This window comes from Symphalangus syndactylus, chromosome 2, assembly GCF_028878055.3.
Source record: "Symphalangus syndactylus isolate Jambi chromosome 2, NHGRI_mSymSyn1-v2.1_pri, whole genome shotgun sequence".
Taxonomy (NCBI): Eukaryota; Metazoa; Chordata; class Mammalia; order Primates; family Hylobatidae; genus Symphalangus; species Symphalangus syndactylus.
The window spans coordinates 135,144,819-135,168,556 of NC_072424.2; the positions used below are offsets into that span (position 1 = coordinate 135,144,819).

Consider the following 23,738-nt stretch of genomic DNA (forward strand, 5'->3'; position numbering starts at 1 on the left):
AGGTCATTCAAAGCTAGAATTTTAGACACATAGAAATGGCAGGCAGAAGAAACTTAGTAGGAGTTTGGTCAAGAATAAATCAAGGAATGGTAGATAAACTGAAATGTTCTTATGTGCAAGACAGTGGTTTTTTTTTTTTTTTTTTTTTAAATCTAAGTAGGAGTTTTACAAGCAGAAGTTGATTTGGAATCAGAGTCACAGCAAGGGAACAAGAGTTGTTTTTTTTTTTTCTTTTTTTGAGGCAGTTGCCTAGGCTGGAGTGCAGTGGCGTGATCAAGGCTAACTGCAGCCTCAACCTCCCAGGCTCAAGTGATCATCCCACCTCAGCACCCCCAAGTAGCTGGGACTACAGGCATGTGCTAACTTCTGCATTTTGGGTAGAGATGGGATCTTGCTATGTTGCCCAGGCTGGTCTCAAACTCCTGAACTCAAGCAATCCTCCCACCTCGGTCTCCCAAAGTGCTGAGATCACAGGCGTGCACCACCGCGCCCAGCCTAAGAGATCTTAATTTGCAGTGTCACACAGTATTACAGTTTACCTGGAGCACCTGGGTCCACCTAAGGTGTACAACCCCATAAGGTGGGAACACTAACTTACGGAAGTTAGGTGATCTTTACATTGGACAGTACTAGTAACACACTCTCTGATTCATCCTGGTTAATCTATACGGTCCTCCTACAAAGATATTTCAGCACCACAGCACTGCCTTCCAATTTTTTCTCATCAGCCATCTGCCAGTCATATTTTCCTAAGGATAGAGATTGCCTTGATCAGGTTTGTGAAGTATGCTGGACTCATTTGCAATATGCAAGTCATTTCTTAGAGTGGTTATTTTGAGAATCAGCTAATATTTCTTTAATGTCGATGCTTTATTTCAATTTGAGGCTGAATCTTTACCTTGTTTCCAGATTTAGGGGTTTGGGACTTGTAAATCCTAGGCATTTACTCCTAGCACTGCTGCAAACTGTAGCACTGCTGCAAATCGTAGCACTGCTGCAAACTGTAGCACTGCTGTCAGCAGCATAGACTCTGTTCAAATCCTAGCTCCAGCATTTGGGAAAGCTGCTTACTCTATTAAGCCATAGTTTCCACGTATGTAGAATGGAGACAGTAATTACCTGCTTAAAGAGTTGTGAGGATTAAGGATTAAGTGAGATGACGCATATAAAGCACAGCGTCCAACACATGGAAAGTGCTCAATATACATTAGCTATTATCATTGCTGTATTATCGACATATGTGTGCTATATTCCGAGAACAAAGCTCACATGGATATAAATATTATGGAATGTCTGTTAAGTACATTACTTTATAGCTATATATCATTTTAGTTTACATATTCTGTCACTGGAAGATACGTAAGGTCTTCCTTCTGTATTATATATTGTCTGTATCTGTGCCAGCCATCTCAGTGTTCTAGACCCAGACACTAATCTTGAAGACACACAGCTCATGGATGTCTCCCTCCCCACTCCCTCTTCCATAAATAATTAGTTGCTTTGTCCAAAACATTAATATCGCCCCCACTGAGGAACTTTGCGTAGACTTTTGTAGTTGAAAAACAGACATCTCTCTGGCCAGGGTTGGCAATGTGCTGCCTGGTTTTCTCTTCACTCTTCCGGTTGAACATCTTTTACAACTAAGCCAGATGACGGTTTTCAAATGGGATGTCAGATAGCCAAGACATGAACAGAATCATTCACCAGTCTCCCTTCCAGTGGTCTGGAATGTGGTCAGCTGCTGAGAAGGGAGAGGCTGGGAAATGCAGGTGAGGCCAGGGGAGGAGAGCAAGGGGCGGTCCTGCTGTCCTTCGGCAGGGTTACGTTTCCATTTCCTCCTCTTGGCCTGATTGCTTTCTTTCCTCTAATTTCTCAAATATTAAATTATTTACTTGTGCCCAGGGTCATGGTAACTGAATCACTAGAAGCACTCATATCTGAAAAGTAACTAACTAGGAATAGACAGGCCTGAGATGAGGGAAAGGAACAGAGATGGGTAAAGGGTACCATCTATCCCTGTTCTCTAAGTTTACAGCTGTGGAAATGGAAATTCAGACATTTAAGATATAAACAGGACCTCAAGTGGCTTTAGAGAATGGGCTCCACAGAAGGCTTTTCAGCTCATACTGTTCATATTACATGGACAGTAAATGAAAACCTTCACATCGTTTCCACCTATATCAATTTCTGATATGCAGTTCAGAAAAGGTATTGGTTTCACCAATGATTCTCTATACATGAAGCCAACAGAACATTTCCCTGTTTAAAGATGTGCTTGAAAAAAGATTTAGCGGTTGAGTGCATTTAAGCAAATTTGGTTATAAAGTAAATGTACTGAATTCCTTGATAATCACAGCTACTGCCATAGAACTGTCTGTCTGCCCTGTACCCCAAAAGTCTGGTGAGGGGGTATGCTGGGAACTAGAGTACCCATCCAGCAACTCCGTTTTACTCCCAAGCATTTTCCAAACTGTAGTTCTCTCTCCTTTCCTCTGACCAGGGAAAATTTTCCTATACTATGGATAACAGGGTTACCCTTCCAAGCAGTGCTGCTGTGCCCTGCACACCTCCAGGGGGTGCTTTCCATAAAAACTAAGACATGAGTGGAGTGTGGTGGCTCACACCTGTAATCCCAACACTTTGGGAGGCCTAAACAGTTGGCTCACTTGAGGCCAGGAATTCGAGACCTGGCCAACGTGGTAAAATCCCGTCTCTACTAAAAATACAAAAATTAGCCAGGCATGGTGGCGCATGCCTGTAGCCCCAGCTACTCAGGAAGCTGGGGCAGGAGAATTGCTTGAACCCAGGAAGCGGAGGTTGCAGTGAGCCAAAAGCATGCCACTGCACTCCAGCCTGGGCCACAGAGTGAGACTCCATCTCAAAAGAAACCAAAACCAAACAAAACCAAGACACGAATGGTACTCCCCAGTGCCATGTGCCCACCATCCTCATCTGTCTAAGACATGAGTATTACTCCCCAGTGCCATGGGCCCACCATCCTCATTTCTTCGTCCCAGTGCTTTGTGTCCAACAGTGCTGCATTGTAATAGTCACAGAAAGTACCACCGTCTGAGGTAGTAGTGCTCAAATGGAGTGTCAAGACAAATGGAAAATGTATTACAAGTAATTTGTCACAAATATGGATGTTCTGTAGATACAATGGCCTTTTTAGACATTAAAACAGATTCAGGATTATGCCTCTAATAATGTTATTCTCATTCACATTTCAATAGGCCATATAGCCAGTAGGCCAGGAGTGAGGCCAACCACTGATGCCACTTAAGAGAGTCCTTACCGGATGCCAGCCATATTTCTCATTTAACCCTCCCAACAACAAAGTGAGGCAAATATCATCCCTCCTTCAAAGATATGGTGATGGAAGCTCAGATAAACTAAACAATGTGCTCAGTGCCATGGCTGGTAAGAGCAGATCTGACTGCACAGCCTATGTGCTTACTCTGTATCCTGCCTGAATATGCACAGGGGACACTGCTGCACATTTACCATGCATGTCTTGGTAGGGGAAAATCACTTGAAAACATTTGGCCTAATATACAGTGTGCCGAAAAATTACTTAAAAGCCTCAGGTTATGTCCCCAATTTAATTAATTTTAGAAAGTCCTTAAGCATCAATTCCAATAAATAGGCAGTTGTTGGAATTACAAGCTCTCAAATTCCGCAGCTGAGCTCTCAAAAGCTCCTAAAACCACCTAGAGCTGAAACACCACTCTTCCCACTTTCAAGGAGCCCAGCACATCAGTGAGTCCCATTATGTGACACTGCTTCCTGAGAAATCAACATTTTTAGATGTTTTCAATAAAGCAGTATGGGAGTTCTGGTCAGGGTAGAAAAGGGTCAGTGTTTTGGAGATCACCGTCATGCTTGATAAAATTCAGCTAAGCAGGACTGGCCTGGTTTAGAGGGCAGATTCTGATATTTTCACTTTTGACTAGTTTTGTTGCTTTCCACATGGATCCTGAGATGAAATGTATTTGAACATACCATATTATTAAATATTCAACTGCATTAGGAAAGCGAATGTGAATTTTTACATCTTAGCTTTCCATTTTCTAAGCTACTAATCCTATCATTCAGGTAAATGTCAGACAAACATTTTTACTTTCTCCCCAACTTTCACTGTATCACACGCATAAAGTCCAGAATCTGTAGTAAAGTCAATTGATTTAGAAGTACACAGCAAACATGTAACTTTCTGAGAAATACAATCCCTGAAGTATGCATCAAAATGGCCAATTTTTATGATAGTAATTCACAATAAGGCACAAATTCAAAAGCAAAAACTTTCTGTAAACATGAAATAAACTGAAGAGCAGGAATAACCCAGGAGCCTCTTAGAGCCAGGGCCACTCTGAAGCTAAGAGCCAGCTCAGTAAGAACAATTTCTAACATGCTTCTTGATTTAATGTGCTAAACAGGTCAGGTTCTCAGGAGTGATTCTAAAATGATTTTCACTCAGTCAGGCTTTATTTTTGGTAACTGCAAATTTAGGGAAGTTTCCTTTCCCGGCCAAACAAACAACAGTAACTATACCACCTCTGACTGTCAAGCCTCTTTCTAAAAGCTTTCTGAATTACTGCGTTAAACATTTTATAACAGCTACCATCAGATCACTATTTTCATATCTTAACCAAATGATCCTGCTTCACTGGTGTGCGCACATACACGTGTGCGCGTGTACACACACGCCCAACGTGCAGCTGCAGTCCCCACTTCATGTCTTTTTAACGACCCAGCTGAAAGGCCGTCCCAGAGGAAATGAAGGCGGTTTCAAGATGGGTACTTATAAAAAATACCTGTATGTATATACTTTTATTTTTACATTGTAGAGGAAGTTACAACTTTTTTACAGCACATAAATGAACATAGGTGTAAGCCAGCAAGAAGAAAGCATGTATCTAATGAAAATAATCAGAATATCTAGAACACAATAAATACTACATCCTACTTTTTGGGAACCAAATGCCAACTACATATATAACAAGGCAAGTGCTGCTACATCAGGGTACCAAAAACACTTTCTTTAGGAATTGTAAATAAGTATCATCCAGCACCTGGATTCTAAATAAAAGAACTGGAGGACTAAATAAATAGGTAAGTCACTTTACGTACTTTCCTGTTCCCATATTTTAGGAATTTAAGTTTATTCAAAATTTTGATATATAATCCTGTATCTATGATACCTTCAGTAATTTCAGAATGGTAGTTTTAGACAACTTTAAAGCTTCTACTGAAGCTCCTACTGAATTTCCCAAAGTGTTTTTGCACTCTCTTTCAGGTGGGCCTCCTCTTCAGGGGGCAGCTTTATCTTTATAAGGTTGGTAATACCATCCTCTCCCAGGACACAAGGAATATTGAGGAATACTTCTTCATCTATTCCACAGAGACCTCTAATGATGGTGGAAACTGGATGTGTTCTCCTAAGATTCTTCAAAATACTTTCTGTTAAATCAGCTACAGATAGGCCAATGGCCCATGAAGTATAACCTTTCATTTTAATAATCTCATAGGCACTAGCAATCACTTCTTTGTGGACATTTTTCCATTGCTCAGGATCTTTATCAGTTCCTGTATAAGAGTTCAGATCCTTCAAAGGGAAACCAGCTATGTTCACTCCACTCCACACAGGAACACTTGAGTCTCCATGCTCTCCGAGGATCCATCCGTGGCAGCTTTCAGAGTGGATACCAAGCTTTTGTCCAATCAAGAAATGAAAACGAGCAGTATCCAGATTACAGCTGCTTCCAATAACACGGTTTTTGGAAAATGCACTCAACTTCCAGGCTACATAAGTTAAGATATCCACTGGATTGGAAACAATAATCAGTTTGCAGAGGGGGCTGTACTGGACAATACTGGAAATCATTAACTTGAAGATGGCCACATTTTGCTGGACTAAATTAAGGCGCGTTTCTCCCTTTTCTTGGAGTGCACCTGCTGTGATAATCACTAGGCTGGAGTTTGCTGTGACAAGGTAATCTTTGCTACAAACAATATTTGGCATTTTCATGAAAGGGCCGAAATGTTGAAGATCCACTGTCTCACCCTTCAGTTTGCCTTCATCAAGATCCACAAGGGCAAGTTCATCACTTAAGCCTTTTAATAAGATGCTGGTAGCGCAGGCCATGCCCACCGATCCAGTTCCTATGATGGAGACCTTACTGTGATGAACGGGCTCCTCGGAAGTGAAGCGCTCAACAAGCTCACTCTTCACAGTCGTCATCTTGCTCACGGGGGTGAAGAGCCAGGCGCCCTTGAGCGGCATGCGCGCTGCCTGACTGGGACACAGGGCCATCCCCAGGCACAGGAAATTCGCTCCTGCCGAGCTCACTCTCTGGCTGGCCCGCACAACAGGCACAGTCCAACTCATGGCTACTCACTCAAGAAATGGAGGGAGAGAATGGGAAAAAACTGCTGACCACGACGTCGCAACGCCAAGAGAGCCATTAGCAGCACCTTCAGCCCTCTGTGGCGGGTGCGCACGACACGCCTCCTGGCCCTCTACTGCGGCTGCACGGGCCTCGCCAGCGCCTTCAACATGTACTTTCCGTTGGTGCTCAGACTAAGGCAGTGAAGGGCTACTTCTCTAGCAAGTGATTTCTGGAGTTAGTTTTACAAAGAGTATTCTCATGGATAGTTGACATGCTTAAGAGGTTAACCCAGATCCCTGGAATTACTAGTTTTCTATTTTTAGTATGAATGCCAAGGAAAAATGCTTCTGTTAACTACAGATGAAAATCAGGTTACATCTTCTGAACCGTGACCCTGCCAGGAAGGATAGGGCGCTGTGCTTTACATACGGGTGGCTGCCTGCACCATCTCCCAGTGTCCCAGAAGTGGGCTCCTGCTATCTGGTGTATGGCCCTGGGATCCTATTTATAAAGGATCCCACTGCCTTGGTGCCAGTTCTGGCCAGGACCCACACTGGGACAGTCAGCAGGAGCTTGAGCAGGGTAGGGGCCGGCTGGGAGTCATTCGATCACTAAAAACTCACCAGGCGAGAATGCTATTCCTTTCTCATTCCCGGAGGAAAGCCTTTGATTGTGCGTCCCGAAGAAAAACGACTTCTCAGGTAGAAAGCTGGCAATGTAGCCCTCAATTAAAATGGGGATATCTCTTACATGTCCTTAAAATGGCAAATTTCAACCAATGCATAAATCAGATTATTGACCAAAGTAGTGAAATAAATGATCTAGTACAACGTGGCATCAGTATGCCTTACTTCTTCAGCATTTCTCTGGGCAATCTTAAGAACTAAATTCCCTTAAAATTTCTGAGGAGGTGTCAACTTCACATCTGATGAAATGCATACCCTCATAAGCCCAGTAAATTACAAAAGCTCCGATAAAAATGATGGCACTTTCTCCTCACTTATAAACAGCATTCTGACCGTGTAATGGTTCCTCAAAAGCTCTCCCTCTTGTTTTATTTAAAAGCAGTGTGCTCTTCTGGAATGGGACCCCTTGGTACATGTAGCTCCTCATGATCAGCAAAAAAAAGATTTCCATTTTAGAATATTGAATGCTGACAAAATGAATACTTTATATTTGGACTTGAAAAGCTATTACTTTTTTTTTTTTGAGATGGAGTCTTGCTCTGTTGCCCAGGTGCAATGGTATGGTCTCAGCTCACTGCAACCTCCACCTCCCAGGTTCAAACCATTCTCCTGTCTCAGCCTCCCGAGTAGCTGGGATTACAGGCACCTGCCACCACATCTGGCTAATTTTTGTATTTTTAGTAGAGACGGGGTTTCACCATATTGGTCAGGCTGGTCTCTAACTCCTGACCTCAGGTGATCTGCCCATCTCGGCCTCCCAAAGTGTTGGGATTACAGGCATAAGCCCACGTGCCTGGCCAAAAAGCTATTCTTATTTGTGCCATTGAAAGGCAGTCCAGGGCCGGACGCAGTGGCTCACACCTGTAATCCCAGCACTTTGGAGGCTGAGGTTTGTGGATCACTTGAGGTCAGAAGTTCGAGACCAGCCTGGCCAACACAGTGAAACCCCATTTCTACTAAAAACAAAAATTAGCCGGGCGTGGTGGTGTGTGCCTATGGTCCCAGCTACTCGGGAGGCAGAGGCATGAGAACTGCTTGAACCCTGGAGGCGGAGGTTGCAGTGAGCCAAGTTCATGACACTGCACTCCAGCCTGGGCGATAAAGCGAGACTCCGTCTCAACAAAAGAAGAAAAAAGGCAGTCCAGGAGGAGAGGAACAATAAGCAAAGGAGTTGGTGAGGGTGGGAAAGGTGTGCCATCAGCTGAGTTCCTGACATCCTGTTTCAGGGTGACCTCCTGGTCGTGTTTTCCCTATCGGCAGGGATCAGATACCCCGTTCAGATGACAGAGCCACAAACCAAATGGTAAGGGCACTAGGTACATGAATCCTCTTAGCACTGGTGGTCAGATTTTTGGTTAACATTTGTCGAATTAAAAACTGCAGTTTTAAAAGGGTCATCTTTATTTAATGGTGGCCAATGTTTTAGAGGAATCCTTTAAAAGCAATAATTTTTGATAGCTGTCATTTCTTTTATCTCAGTCATAACTTGAAATGTTTTAACCTGGTGCCTGTTCCCACCATCCACTTATAATGATTCCTTTCACCAGTCAGGTCATTTTCCAAGATAAGTGTTCTTGAACATGAAATTCAAGGACATAAAGACTCTTCGCTGGATGGCTACTTTCTATAGTTATTTTCTTTCTAGAGTTTGAACCTCTTCAGAAATACAATCTCTATAATAGCTGCCTCTTCAGTTTTTCCCCTTAGCCACAACTAAATCAATCTTGAGGGGGGGAGAAAACTGTTCAAAATAAAAACTACCAAACAAAGCAGCTTTTCTATTTACAATAAGTCTTGAGATAAAAAAGGAAAGCACTAACAAAGACGAAGAGATGTATGTGACCTCCAGAGCAGATTTAGGTCTACTCAAAGATGTGGAAAGCCAAGTATAGCTAGACAGTTCCCTAGTGACTTCCTATCTTAGGTGGCTCATTGTTCCTTCTGAATTTAAAACCTGACTCAAATTATCTATTCAAAACGCAGTACAGTATTATAGCTAATGGCAGGATTACACCTCAGTACTTTCGGTTGTACCACTTAGGAGGGAGGAAGCAGGAAATGAAAACAACCAGCAAGTCCCTGGGCCAAGAATGGCTGCCACTAAGTCACTATTCCTTTCACCTGGACTCACACCCAGCTCTCAAATCCTCCTTTTCCTCTCTGGGAGTCCAGTTCTGATATTCCATTCTCTCACCAATCTTCTTGGCCAATCCCTTAAGCAGAACTGGCTTTCTAAAAGCCTATGTCACCACTGTACTTTGTACCTCTCTCCATTAGAGGATTTATCACACACAATTAAATGTAAAATACTTATGAATGTGCCACTGCAAGAAGGATCACCTTTTATTTACCAGCATATCCCTGTCCTCTAGAACAGAGCTGGGCCCATGAATAGGGATTTGGTAAATATAGTAGAAAAGAATGAGTAACTGTGGAGCTGAGTGAGTAAGGCTGGGGAGTGGGCTAAAAGTTGAGACAGACAGAAAGGCGGGGCTACAGACCCGACCTAGAGAGAGTTCTGAAAGTGAGGGTAAGTAAAATGGGTAGGTGGCACCCACTAGGGCATCTTCAGAAAGTTGATGCATATATTTCAAGTAAAGCTTTGGATAAGCTAAAAGATTTTGTGGCTATTTTCAAAGCCAATACCCACCTTTACCAAGTTAAAACATTAAAAAACAAAACAAAAACAAAAATCTATTACAGTGTTAGAAATGCAGTAAAACAAATATGCAGTGGCAGAGAGACTATTTTTATCCTTTAAAGCTATTTAAAATGTTCTGTTCTTTGGAAAGCTTTAAAAAAATAATCAGCACACAGAACCCTTGGTTTAAGGGGGAGAAGGGGATACAATGAAAGCAGTGTTAATTATTATAAGCTGATCTGAAATAGGCCATAAACTCACCAGCATGCAAGGGGAACATTATATAAACACAATTATTTTGAAAGTCTTCTTTGTGATTTGAAAAACCATAGAATGCAAATTGTAGTTTTAAAATAAATTAGTGGGCTCTAATGCTATTGCTCAGTAATTCTCATGGGGGTGGGGTGGGGTCTCTGCAAATCCCAGCACATGAAAATATTTTACTTTGTCAGCAACACTGGGAAAACTGGAGGAAAGACAAACAGAGGGCCACAAAGAATAGAATAAAGGCAAAAAGTCAATTCAAAGAGCAACGCTGGGATCAACTTCCTGTTTATGGTATTTAAATATGAAATGAATTGGCAAGCTCTTCTAATAAATAACCCCAATCACATTTTTGTTCTTTGAAAGCAGGATCTTATACATAATTTTTGATGCAATGTAAAAGAGCCACTTGTGTTAATCATTAAAAAGGAAAACTTATAATGTGGCATAAAACATGGAAAGCAAAGAAATTAAAATTCATTAGCCTGGGTGCGCTGACTCGCACCTGTGATCCAAGCACTTCAGGAGGCCGAGGCAGGTGGATCACTTGAGATCAGGCATTCCAGACCAGCCTGGTCAACATGGTGAAACCCCGTCTCTACAAAAAATACAAAAATCAGTCAGGCATGGTGGTGCATGCCTGTAGTCCAGCTACTTGGGAGGCTGAGGCAGGAAAATTGCTTGAACCCAAGAGGCAGAGGTTTCAGTGAGCCAAGATTGTGCCACTGAACTCCAGCCTGGGTGACAGAGTGAGACTCTGTCAAAAAAAAAAAAAAAAAAAAGAGAGAGAGTGTGCCACTGAAATGAAATGGTAGAAGTGATGTGATCAGATTGCATTCAATAAAGACTTACTAAACACCTACAATGCATTAGGCACTGTTACAGGTGCACGGATATAACAATGACCAAGATAAAGGAGGTCTCTACCCTCAGAATTTACATTCTTTTTGTGAAGACTGATAAAACAAGACAATGGTCAATATCATCTCGTTTTGGAATAAGCGTTACAAATAAAAGAAAATAGGATAATTTCAGAGGGTAACTGGGTGGTGGGAATGAAGACATCTGGAGAAGCTGCTCTGAGGAGGTAAATTAAATTTGAGTTGAAACCCTGGATAGCAGCAAACAGCCAGCGATGCAAGGACCTGGGAAGGAGTTTCCTGGGCAAAGCTAGAATAAAGGCCCTAGGCAGGAACAGCCCTGTGTGTTGAAGGAATAAGAAGGCTGGCAGGGCTGCAGTGCAGTGGGGACAGATGAGGTGGGCAATTGTGGTGGCTCAAGACGAGGTCAGTGAGGTTGGTGGGGCTACATCATGTAAACCTTCTTCAACAGGAAGCCACTGAAGGGTTTTAAATAAGGAAGTAGCATGATCTGACTCACATTTTTAAAATATCTCTGACTGCTGTGTGGAGAAAAAATTCTACAAGGAATAAGGAAGAGGCCGGGAAACTGGACAGGAAACTCTTAAAACACTAGGCAACAGAGGAATGGATGTGGAGAGATGAAGGAGGCAGGCTGTATTCAGCGGCAGAGCTGACAAGCAGGACTTGTGCGCATCAGATGAAGGGAACCAAGGGAAATGAGAGAATCTAAGAGGATTCTCACCGGGGTTTTTGGTTTGAAGTGGAAGGATGGGATGATGGTGGCATTTACGAAATGGGGAAGACCAAGGGAGGAGCAAGTTGGGAATAAAGTGAGGAAATCAAGTGCTCTAGTTGGGACATGGGTCATGTGACACGCCTATGAGACATACTAGTGAGGGCACACAATACGAAGCTGAGGTCAGGGCTGGGGCTACATATCTGGATGGCATCAGATGGTACTGTTTGTTTTAAAGTGGCAGGGACTGGACGAAAGGGCCAAGGGGCTGAGGACAGATGGAGGACAGAAGAGTTTAAGTAGGAGCTACTGGACACTGATGTTGAGAGGCTGGCCAGGGGAGGGGCTGGCACAAGAGACAGGCAAAATGGCCAGTGAGGTCGAAGGTAGCTCAGAAGCCACAGTGTTTCACGAGGGAGGGGGGGCTCCATTGTGCCAAACATTGCTGGGAGGGCAAGTAAGATCTGGCAACAAGGAGGGCACTGGCAACCTTAATAGCAGTTCAAGTGCAGCGCTGGGGCAAGGAGCTGGACTGACAGCAGGAAGGGGAGGAAGTGGAGGCAGTGACCACAGACAACTCTTTCGGGAAGCTTTTTGTGTAAAGGGGAGCAGACAAATGGGCTGGTAGCTGGAGGAGGCTAAGGAATATCTAGAGAGAACTTCTAGAGGTGGGAGAAACTAGAGCATGTCTGTACACACCACAGCAGAGAAGGAACACGTCACAATCAGCTAAGGCTGAGGATAATGATGGGAGCAAGGTCCCTTGTAGATGACGAGGGGCAGGATCTAATGCCCAAAAGGCAGGGGTGGGCCTCTGGCAGCAGCATGGACCTTTTATCTCTGGCAACAGGAAGAAAGGCAGTGTGCGTGGTAAGTCCAGAGAAGGTGAAGGCCAGAGCGCTCTGGCAGAAGGGCAGAGAAAGGGCTGCAGAGAGGCAAGGCGGGAGGCAGGGAGAACAGAGACAGCCGTCTGAATCATCTCGGAGCAAGAAGGTGCCATCAACTATAGTGGCTGTGGGGGTCGGGGAAAAGCAAGATGTGGTGACTGATTAGATGCAGGGGTGAGAAAGAGTGTGGTCAGGAATGACCACCTGGCTTTTCTGTCTGGGCAGCTTTGTGGGTGATGCTGCTATTCACGGGGAGAATGACTCAGGAGTAGGTTGTAGTTGGGGACAAATGACAGTTCACTGAGGGACACACGGGATGCCTGCAGGACATCCAAGCACCTGTGTCCAGTCAAGTGGGCCCATGAGCCTAGAGCTCAGGGTGTAAACGAAGGCATCAGAGTGGCTGGAACCTGTGAAGGAGAAGAGACGGGGGGGAAAAAGGAACCTTAAGCATAACTGGGTGAAATAAAGCAGCACTATTTCACAAGTAAATGGGACAGTCGGAAGTTACAACAGCCAAACTGGAATCGAGAAAACTCATAAAAAGAATAAAGGAAGAACTATAAAAGCCTAGAATCTGTCAGTATAAGAAGCAAACAATAAATGATAGATCTGAGTTACCAAGAAAAAGTTAAATAAGTTATGTTCAGCACAATTTACATAGTGGAAAAATATACAGCACATTAGAAAATGATTTCTTCTTAAAATTGTTAGAAACATTTCAGGTAGAAAAATCCATTTGAGAGAATATCATTTTCTGATATACTAGTAAGTGAATACTTACGAACTGTACATATCAACTATATATTAGTGTAATACTGTCCCACAGTTTTAGATATTTGTAAGTGACTAATCAATCATAAGTAACTTTTAAAACAGAGCTTGAGGGGGAAGCAAATGCTATCAGGTCTCCAGTCCACAATGCTTTATTTAGAGAGATCTGCTCATGTGTGCCCAATTTTCTAGGCTCAGTCTAAGGATTAAGAGAATTAAGGACAAAGAAAAAGAAAACCCAAGTGAAATCAAGGCTGCCTTCCCCCTGTGGGATACGGCTGGGAACATTATCGAGGTGGTGAAGCCTGATCTGTGTCAAGCCTCAGAACAAAAAAGCTTTTATGGCAGAGCTGATCTGTCCTAGTCCTTGTCGCACATTCCCACTTGATAAAATGCTTGGGGCCCTATTTTACTTATACAAGGAAACGGGTGGGTTTGAAAGAGGTATTTTGGAGATATGCCAAAACAGCTGATTCCCCTGCTTGGCTTTTTAAAAAAGTACATTGGTCATTATCTCCCATCTTAAACTGAGCAAGTCCCTGTGATTCGGGTTCTCTGTCACCAAACTGCATGTTCACATATACATCAAGTGCCTCTCGCCACTACGATGTTAAACCTATTAGAGCTGCAATGGAATGGGGAAGAAGAGTTATAGAGATGTTCTTGTCACCTCTGACTTGAACTTATTCACTGATGTGCAGTGCTACTTCCAATTCATTTAAAAACGATTCCGGGAAAATATTCCCCAGTCTTCAAGCTGTTTGAAGGCCCAAGAGTGTGACAGATGGAACTACCTCTGCAGGATCGTGATGACTGTTCTGGGAGTTCTAGTGAGCACTATGAAGAAGTGGAAACGAGGCCGAATACGCTGACGTATGGTAATCAGAATAAGAAATTGAGGCTTGCTTCCTGGGGGCAGAAGCTGGTAGAGATCTCTGGAAGCACTGAAGTTAGATGAGGCAAGGAGGCAGAGGGAAATGTTTCAGCCGCTTCTCAGACTTCCCCTGCAGATCCCTCAGAAGTGGCTGCCATTAAACAATTGGCCAGGAGACTCAGGTTCGTTTTTAATGTTTGATCTAAGCCAATGAAAGTACATAGCCCTTAAAGTCTATTTCCCTCCTTAGAGATCATCAAAGTTAAACGTTTCTAAGCTTTTTCACAGTTTTACTATTTACATATGGGGTTCTAGCAGTCACTCTACAATGCTGCTTCATTTGAGATGAATAGGTAAAAATAATGCAGGAATAAACGTACTGATAAGAGAAACGTCAAACTACCAGTGAAACTTAAATTAGCAAGGAGCCAAAAGAAATTTGATTGTAATTACTAGCTAAGGCCCTCCAGTTGGTCATAAGGTTACTAAGAAGTGAGCCTAAATATTATCATAAAAATTATACCTAGGAGCAGCTACAAAAAAGAACTGGAGAAAATAAATATTATTAGAGTACATCCAATACTGTCCTAGAGGAAAGATACAATATTACTTCCCTTAAAGATTCTCTCTTATAATAGGAAAGTATAATGTCCACTTATAGAGACATATTTAAAATATACGTTTTATTTACATGTTTTACTTTTTGTTTTTTAAAGAAAAGGAGGTCTGGGCTCTTGAAAAAGCAGCAACATCTATCAGCAGAAGAGGAGGCAAGACGGGTCCTGGAAAGCTGTGCAAGACTCCAATCACAAATCACTTCCATAAAAGCCTTTCTAGCAGCAGGGACTCAGCAGAGATACAGGAAGAGAGTTGGGGTGGGGGTGGATTATTTTCTATCAATCAGATTGGCAAAAATTTCAGAGTAATAGAAGCCACACAGGGCAAGGATGCCAGGAAACTTTTATGCATTTTGTATAAACTTTTCTGGAGGGCTGGTTAGCAACAAACATCAAAAACATTTAAAAAATCCACTTTGACTCAACAAACAATAACATCTTTTGTGCAATGAGATGTATGCCTACAGGTTTCCTATGGTATTTAATAGTGAAAAATTACAATCTAAATGCCATTGGCAGAAGACTGATTAAATAGATTATAATATACAATAGGGTTCCATATAGTGATTAAAAGTGATGGAGATTTATATACTCTGCTGTGCAAAGATGTTCCTGTGACTGTTTAGTGAAAAAAGATTCCAGAGTAGCAGGCAGTAAAACAGCATTTCTATGCAATTTTATGAATATGCCTACACAAGATGGTCCAAAAAGATGCTTCTACTGTAATTATGATTACAACTTAGTAGGATTTCTGGTGATTTTTGCTTTTTTGTACTTTTCTACATTGATTTTTTTAACGAGTACATATGCTGTCTTTTTTTTCTTTTTTGAATAAAAAGGTCCTCAATATATACGTGAAGATAAATACTGTTTCTGTTTGTGTTTAAACGGGGTCTCTGTCACCCAGGCTGGAGTGCAGTGGTGTGATCTTGGCTTGCTACACTCTCAACCTCCCAGTCAGGTTCAAGTGCTCCTCCCACACCTCAGCCTCCTGTGTAGCTGGGACTACGGGCACGTGCCACCATGCCCGGCTAATTTTTTAAATTTTTTTGTAAAAACAAGGTCTCGCTATGTTGCCTAGGTTGGTCTCAAACTCCTAGACTCAAGCAATCCTCCTGCCTCAGCCTCCCAAAGTACTGAGATTGCAGGCATAAGCCACCGCCCAGCTAACAAATACTTCTTATCCCATGGTAAAGGGGTAAAAAACAAATCAAAAACTCCCTTCATTTATACATTAATTTTAAAATTTAAATAACTGGACAATTTAAAGTATTTCACAATAACTAAGAACATTTTCACTGATGATTTTTATTACAATGGAGGTTTCAGCTCCTGTGAGGACAACAGCTATAAATTATCTGTAAATTCCTACTGTACTAGGCATCATGAATGCATTCTCTAGAAGCCCCAGTAAAGGTTAGCAATGGTAATTCTGCTAGTCCTTTGAGATAACCACCTCCCCACAAACATAGAGCACAGGTCCACAGACATAGCGCATACTCCCTTGATAAAGTTCTAATCATACCAACTAGGAATTATTTAGATATTTAATGTTTCTCCTTCTAAGGGGAGGAAAAAAGTCAAGGTAGTCTAGCTATAAATAACCTAAACCTCTTCAGAATCCTTCAAGTATCAACACCTACTATAAATAATAAAAGGTAAAAAAGTTTAAAAGTCACTGCTCTTGAGTTACATGTAAATAACTATGTAAACAGCAAGGTTTCTTTTTCTTCTTTGATAGTTAGGAAATTACCACTTAGTACAAGAGTTCCTTAGAGCATTTACCTCAACTATTCTCCAAACTTAAACTATCTGTCCTGATAAAACAACTGAATCATAGCGTCCCAGAGTGCACTCACCCGGCCTCATCATACTGCCCCAGCGTGCACTCACCTGGCCTCATCATACTGCCCCAGCGTGCACTCACCCGGCCTCATCATACTGCCTCAGCGTGCACTCACCCGGCCTTATCATACTGCCTCAGCGTGCACTCACCCGGCCTTATCATACTGCCCCAGCGTGCACTCACCCGGCCTTATCATACTGCCCCAGCGTGCACTCACCCGGCCTTATCATACTGCCTCAGCGTGCACTCACCTGGCCTTATCATACTGCCTCAGCGTGCACTCACCTGGCCTTATCATACTGCCTCAGCGTGCACTCACCCGGCCTCACCATAGTGCCCCAGCGTACACTCACCCGGCCTCATCATAGTGTCCCAGCGTGCACTCACCCGGCCTCATCATACTGCCCCAGCGTGCACTCACCCGGCCTCATCATACTGCCCCAGTGTGCACTCACCCGGCCTCATCATAGTGCCCCAGCATACACTCACCCGGCCTCATCATACTGCCCCAGCGTGCACTCACCTGGCCTCATAGTGTCCCAGCGTGCACTCACCTGGCCTCATAGTGTCCCAGCGTGCAGTCACCTGGCCTCATAGCATCCCAGCGTGCACTCACCTGGCCTCATCATACTGCCCCAGCATGCACTCACCTGGCCTCATCATACTGTCCCAGTATGCACTCACCTGGCCTCATCATACTGTCCCAGTATGCACTCACCTGGCCTCATCATACTGCCCCAGCATGCACTCACCCGGCCTCATCATACTGCCCCAGTATGCACTCACCTGGCCTCATCATACTGCCCCAGCATGCACTCACCTGGCCTCATCATACTGCCCCAGCATGCACTCACCCGGCCTCATCATACTGCCCCAGCATGCACTCACCCGGCCTCATCATACTGCCCCAGTATGCACTCACCTGGCCTCATCATACTGTCCCAGTATGCACTCACCTGGCCTCATCATACTATCCCAGCATGCACTCACCTGGCCTCATCATACTGCCCCAGCATGCACTCACCCGGCCTCATCATACTGCCCCAGTATGCACTCACCTGGCCTCATCATACTGTCCCAGTATGCACTCACCTGGCCTCATCATACTGCCCCAGCGTGCACTCACCTGGCCTCATCATACTGTCCCAGTATGCACTCACCTGGCCTCATAGTGTCCCAGCGTGCATTCCCATGATCATGTACACAGCTGATTTAGGAGACTACAAACCCAAAGGAAATGTTCATCTTTTTTTCCACAATTAAGTTATTGTGATAAAATTAGTACTATCTTAATTATAATCAAATAATAAAATACCATATTTGAAAGTAATCGATGAACACAAACTGAACAGTCAAGCCGTGCTTGCTGGCCAGGCTGGGCAGGGGAGCAGGGTAGATACTGAACTGGCACTGATTTCTCCCCACTGTCAATGCTGGGCAAACTGACCTGCCTTGGTCTAACAAGACATCTTCTCCTATCTCTCCCTCTTTAGAACCTCTGATTAAATGATATACCACTGTGTAAAATACACACCTTAAAGAAACTGAAGTTTCACTTTAAGCATTTTAAACATGTTCCCTTTTAGGCCAGCAGATGTAGCTGTGAATTAAAATAGGAACTACAAGCACTTTCATCAAGCTGCTCTAGGTTAGCCATTAGATGGCACCCTTTTGTACTGGAACTGAGTTTCTATCAGAGATTTAATACAATTCAAGCTAGCTACTTACAACACTGGAGTTGATTTTGATTTATCTAGAACGATCATCTCAGTTATTTATTGAGTGCATAGACTTGGACCATTTCTGTTCAATATTTTCTGACTGAGACTGTTTTTTTGGTCATACAAAGATGACACAGTACACAGTGACAGAAGTTCTTACTGGACTCAGGGAAACCTCATAATTATCAAAACTCTCTAAATGCTGAGGTGAATATACCACACTGCTGTCTGCAAGCCTCAGAGCAGGATCATACCATAAGAATTTGCTTAGAAAGTCAACAGGCAAGGTTTACCACTTTACAGGGTAGCCCTGTCTTAGCACAGTACATGGCTCAGGAGAGGCCCACAGATGAATTCAGAATGAACAAACCAGCAAATTAGTAAACACTACCGCCTTAAAAGATGTGTCCTTGAAAAGGTATCAGTGGGTTCATTTTTCTGTGGGCCTTCTCAGACATGGAGATCAAACTGATATGCCTAATGATCTATATGTAGAGAGAGAGTGCATATGCAGTCTCTCTTTTTAGTTAGACGTAAAGATGTCAGGAACTCTGTCTTTCTTTGTGGTCCCAGCACCTAACCCAATCCCAGGTACCCAGCAGAGGCTGAGTAGATATTTCCTACTTATCACTGGATGACATAAAGATGCAATATAAAAGGATTCCACATATTCTTATATTCAGTAGTGCCAACTAGAAAATATTTTTTCTCCCCAAAATATCTTATTTAGGCAGGAATCCTTGTATCAATGCCAAAAAACAAAGAAGTTCATATTCTACCCATCTTCAGTGCTGGGCAAACATATCTGCTTTGTTTGGTAATAAGATAGCTTCCAATACCTCTCCTTCTTTGGAACCTCTGATTAAATGATATACCACTGTGTGAAATACAAATGTATGTTTATATTTAATGTATGTGTTCTATGTGAAATGAAATTCCATAATAATTATGAATAAAAAATTGGATTATTCTAGCACAGTTGGATTATTCTAGCCCACAAACACTGAATTATCAAGTGTATAATTTAGATGACCTAATTTTGTTGGTTTATGAAAACTGGGATTGACTCTTCTAAGTGAGACTATTCGTATTTTCAAATACCTTAAAATTTTACTAAGTTTGTGACCCACATTACTAACATCACATATCAGTTCCACACAGTTCATGTAAAGTGCTAGCAGATTGTCATTTTTATAGAAACTAGAAGCTTAATAAATTTATTACTAAGTACTACTTAATAATCTGAAGATTCAGACCTGGGTTTAAATCTTGACACTGCCAATCACAAGCTATGCCATCTTGGGCAAGTGATTTAACCTCTTTGAGCCCCAATTTCCTCATTTATAAAATGGGGGATAGATCTGCTAGATAGTTATTATGAAGATTAAATAATCCGCTATGTCTAAAATGTCTGTAGAATGCCTAAAATGGAAGAAGAGATTTTATATTGGTCGAAAGCAAAATTGAGGTTAACAGCAAAAATCATGAAAAATCTTCAGTCACAGGTTTTCTGTCTTTTCAAGCAATCTCTAATTTAGCATTATAAACAATGACTAGCCAGCAAAGTTAACTCAAAAATCAAGGTGAGGGCTGGGTGCAGTGGCTCACACCTTTAATCCCAGCACTTCGGGAGGTTGAGGCAGAAGATCGCTTGAGTCCAGGAGTTCGCAACCAGCCTGGGCAACATAGCGAGACCTCATCTCTACAAAAAAATTAAAAAAATGAGCCAGGCATAGTGGCATGCACCTGTGGTCCCAGCTACTCAGGAGGCTGAGGTGGGAAGGTTGCTTGAGCCCAGGAGGCTGCAGTGAGCTGAGGTCACACCACTGCACTCCATCCTGGGTGACAGAGGAAGACCTTGTCTCCAAAAAGTCAAAAATAAAAATAAATTTTAAAAACAAAGGTTAGACTAGGAGAAAAGTACCATCATCCGTCTATCAGTGTATTCTGAGTGGAAAGCACAGTAATGTTGATGTTTGTTTACGATTAAACTAAATATGAAAAGCTCAATAATGTCTATGAGGTTGTTCCTGCAACCCTGCCAACTTGCCCCAGTTTCTTCCTCCCTGCTGAATCATTCCCATCAGCATATACATGCTGTTAATTCTCCCAATGTAAAATACAACAAGTAAAAACTTATCTCTTGATCCCATTCTTTTTTCCAGCCATGACCCCATTTCCTTCCTTCACTTTGTGGCAAAACTCAAGACTCACCTAGATACACTGCCTCTGATTCTCCTCTATTCTCTTTTGAATCACTCAGGCTTTACTCCATTTCACCAATGGCTGTTACACTGCCAAACCCGGTGAATTATCAGTCCTCATCTTACGTAACTTATCACCAGCATACAACACAGTCAGTCACTTCTCCTTAAAGTGTTTTCTTCACCTGGTGTCTAAGTCACCAGGCCAAGGAGATTTCCCCCTTCATTAGGGTACTTTCCCCTCATTCCCCAACCTCTTAACATTAGGAGTCCCCAGGAGTTCCTTCCTCAGACCTCTTCTCTTTTCTTTCAACCTTCACTGCCTTGGTGAGTTAATCTAGTCTCACAGCTTTAAATGCTAGCCATATACTGATGAGTCTCAAATTCAAATCTTCACCTTGTACTTCTCCCCTAACTCTCAACTTCTATATCTAACTGCTTACTTGCTCTCCATCTCACTATCAAACAGATGTGTCAACCTCACAAGTCACAGATTGAGCTCCTGACATTATCTCCCAATGCCTCCTTTTCTCACGCTGCTCCCCACCCATCCTTCTGTTGCTCAAGCCAAAGGTCGTGATGACATCCAACTTGACTCTTTCTCACACCCCACATCCAATCAACAACAAATCTTTGCTGACTTGACCTTCAAAATATATCGACAATCTGTTTTCAACTTTACTGCTGCCACCTATCTCAAACTACTGCCAATTCTCACCAGTCATGAAGGGTCCGGTCCACAGAACTTCCAACCAGTTGTTTAAAAAAAAAGAGGCAGTCATTCTTAATGTAATGCTCTGCAGCTTGAAGTATAAATTTTACATATATACACAAACATAAACACACACACACAAGATTTTAGGATTTTTTCCAAAAATGTGTAAATAACACACTAATAATTTAAATAATTAATTTTAAAATGCTTTAACTCTTTTACAAAGACTATATATATATGTCAAACAGCAATAGAAAGTTGTTCCAAATTAATAATTTTATTGAACAAATAGCTAATGTCAATTTATTTATTTATTCTATTTTGTTTTCGAGACAGGGTCTCACTCCACTGCCAAGGCTGAAGTGCAATGATCTTGGCTCACTGCAGCCTCAGCCTGTGAGGCTCAGGTGCTCCTCCTCCCTCAGCCTTCCGAGTAGCTGGGACTATAGGCGCATGCCACCACACCCAGCTAATTTTTTTTGTAGAGACAGGGCTTCTTTACGTTGCCCAGGCTGGTCTTGGACTTCAGAGCTCAAGTGATTTGCCTGCCGCAGGCTCTCAAGGTGCTGGGGTTACAGGCATAACCCACTGCACCCACCCTAATGTCAATTTATATAGAACATTAGCTATTAATTAGTCATTACTTAATTATATTTGAAGTTTTACCACCTTCAAAAATTGTATTTCTTAGTAATAAGAAGTTGTCTAGTTATTAGTAAGAATTTAGTCACGTACTCCGTCACCATCTCCCCAGACAGTGACCAAACTACATGCAAATAAATTTGAAAACCAGAAAAATTTAGAACACAGTAAGCAGAATAAACATCTAGATACCAGGGACAAGACTGTAGTTACTTACACTGTGAACTCCTAAAGCTTTCCAGACTGCGAAGCTAATCACACCAACCCCACACCATGCATAGAGTGAGCCCCAGCCCAGAGCTCGCAAGGCAAGGGAAGACCCGCTTTCTGGTAATGCAGCCGTGGCCATACTTCCCTGAAATGAGACAGAAAAGTTGAGCTAAAAACAATCAGTGCAGAAAGAATAAGCATTCTGGGGGTGTTTGCAAATTTCTCTCTGTGCAAGCGACATGGTATTAGGAAGGTAGATCAACCCAAGGTCTAATTCTGGCTTTGCTACTTAATAATTGCATGCCTTCTCTGACTCACAAATATTTGAGTATGCAAGGCACCTTGCCTGTTAATTCTTCCACAAAAATCCTAGACCATTTTGTCAAGATTTCTCTATCCCCCATTCATTGGCATTTTCACAGAATGACATTAAAGTGGTATTAAAATAACTCAGTTATTTTATGAATGTTTTTCCTGCCATAATATTAACATGAGCAGGGACACTAGATATTTCAGATAAGTAAACTTTGCATGTGTGTAAACATTATGTATTTTCTTCAGTTATTTTAACCAAATAGACATATAATACACATTATTTTCTCTCATAGCACATCATTTAGTCTACCGATTATGAGACTGATGTACAAATGCAAGACATACTAGTTAACAAAAATGTTGATCTATTTTAATAGATTGACCAAAGAAGCTCAAGAGTAGATTACTTCACCACTTTTAGCTTGCACCTTCCTCTTTCTGTTTATTCAGGGAATTACAAAGAAAAATGAATGTCCATTCAGCATCTATTATTGCTTTTCAACTCCCAGTTCTTTTGCATGACACACAGCTAAGACAATGAGAACAGGACATTAAAAGGATAACTATCATTCCAAAATAAAAGCAGTGTAGGCAGTCCCCAACTGAAAAGTTTATCATTTTAAAATCTTCTGGGGTTGCAATTTAAATCTGTTTTAATACCTAGATTCCCAGGCTAACGGATAGAAGTCTATTTAAATAGCAAGATTACTAAAAATTGTATCATTTCTTCCCTAGAAGTATCCCAAGATGGGAAGAGTACCACGTTGGGCAAGTTGCTTAATTCATCTGTGCCTCAGTTTCCTGCCCTTTAATGGGGACCACACGCAATGGTGCTGCATAGGGCGTGAGGGGAGTTCAATGAGGCAAGCCCCCAGAAGAGCGGCCAGCACATGCTAAGCACTCAAATATTAGATATTATCAATGTTAGAAAAGACCTCCAGGTGACAACTGTGAAATGCACTGACTAAGTGAAATTCTTAGACCGGTGCTTGCTCAGTATAAACGCATTAACTGTGTGCTCCAAAATCTCTGAGTTCTTCTACAAACGATTTTACCTCTGAAACAGAGTCTGGATAAGTGGTCATACTCCAATTCCAGTGTTCTCCCAGAGGGAGAGAGAACCATCTAAAACGGGGATTCTCAAACTTCCTGGTCTCAGGATCCCTTTACACTTGGGCCCTAAAGACTTTCAACTAGGTGGGTTGTATTTATCAATATTTAATGTATTAGAAATTAAAATTAAGAAGTTCTTAAATTATATTAGTCATTTAAAAATAGTAAATCATTCTAGATTAATATAAGCCTATTTTTTATGAAAAATTACTTTTCCAAAACAAAACTGTGCAAAGAGAAA

The 23,738-nt window shown here is 42.2% G+C and overlaps 2 protein-coding genes across 2 annotated transcripts in view; both read right to left on the reverse strand.

The window, feature by feature from the left end:
• Positions 1-23,738, reverse strand: part of TMEM242 (transmembrane protein 242) — a 31,758-nt gene that overhangs the window by 4,175 nt on the left and 3,845 nt on the right. The window contains exon 3 of the mRNA XM_055268031.2: positions 22,077-22,214. Within this exon, the coding sequence (XP_055124006.2) occupies positions 22,077-22,214 (138 nt within the window). The remainder of the gene's footprint in view (positions 1-22,076; positions 22,215-23,738) is intronic.
• Positions 599-8,761, reverse strand: LOC129475739 (L-lactate dehydrogenase A-like 6B). The gene has a single exon (XM_063632892.1). It carries the CDS (start codon positions 6,386-6,388, stop codon positions 5,258-5,260), a length of 1,131 nt encoding a protein of 376 aa, XP_063488962.1. The 5' UTR covers positions 6,389-8,761; the 3' UTR covers positions 599-5,257.

What these genes read in the sequence shown, in the direction of transcription:
- LOC129475739 (XM_063632892.1), bottom strand. Translation starts at nt 6,388, where the DNA reads ATGAGTTGGACTGTGCCTGTTGTGCGGGCCAGCCAGAGAGTGAGCTCG.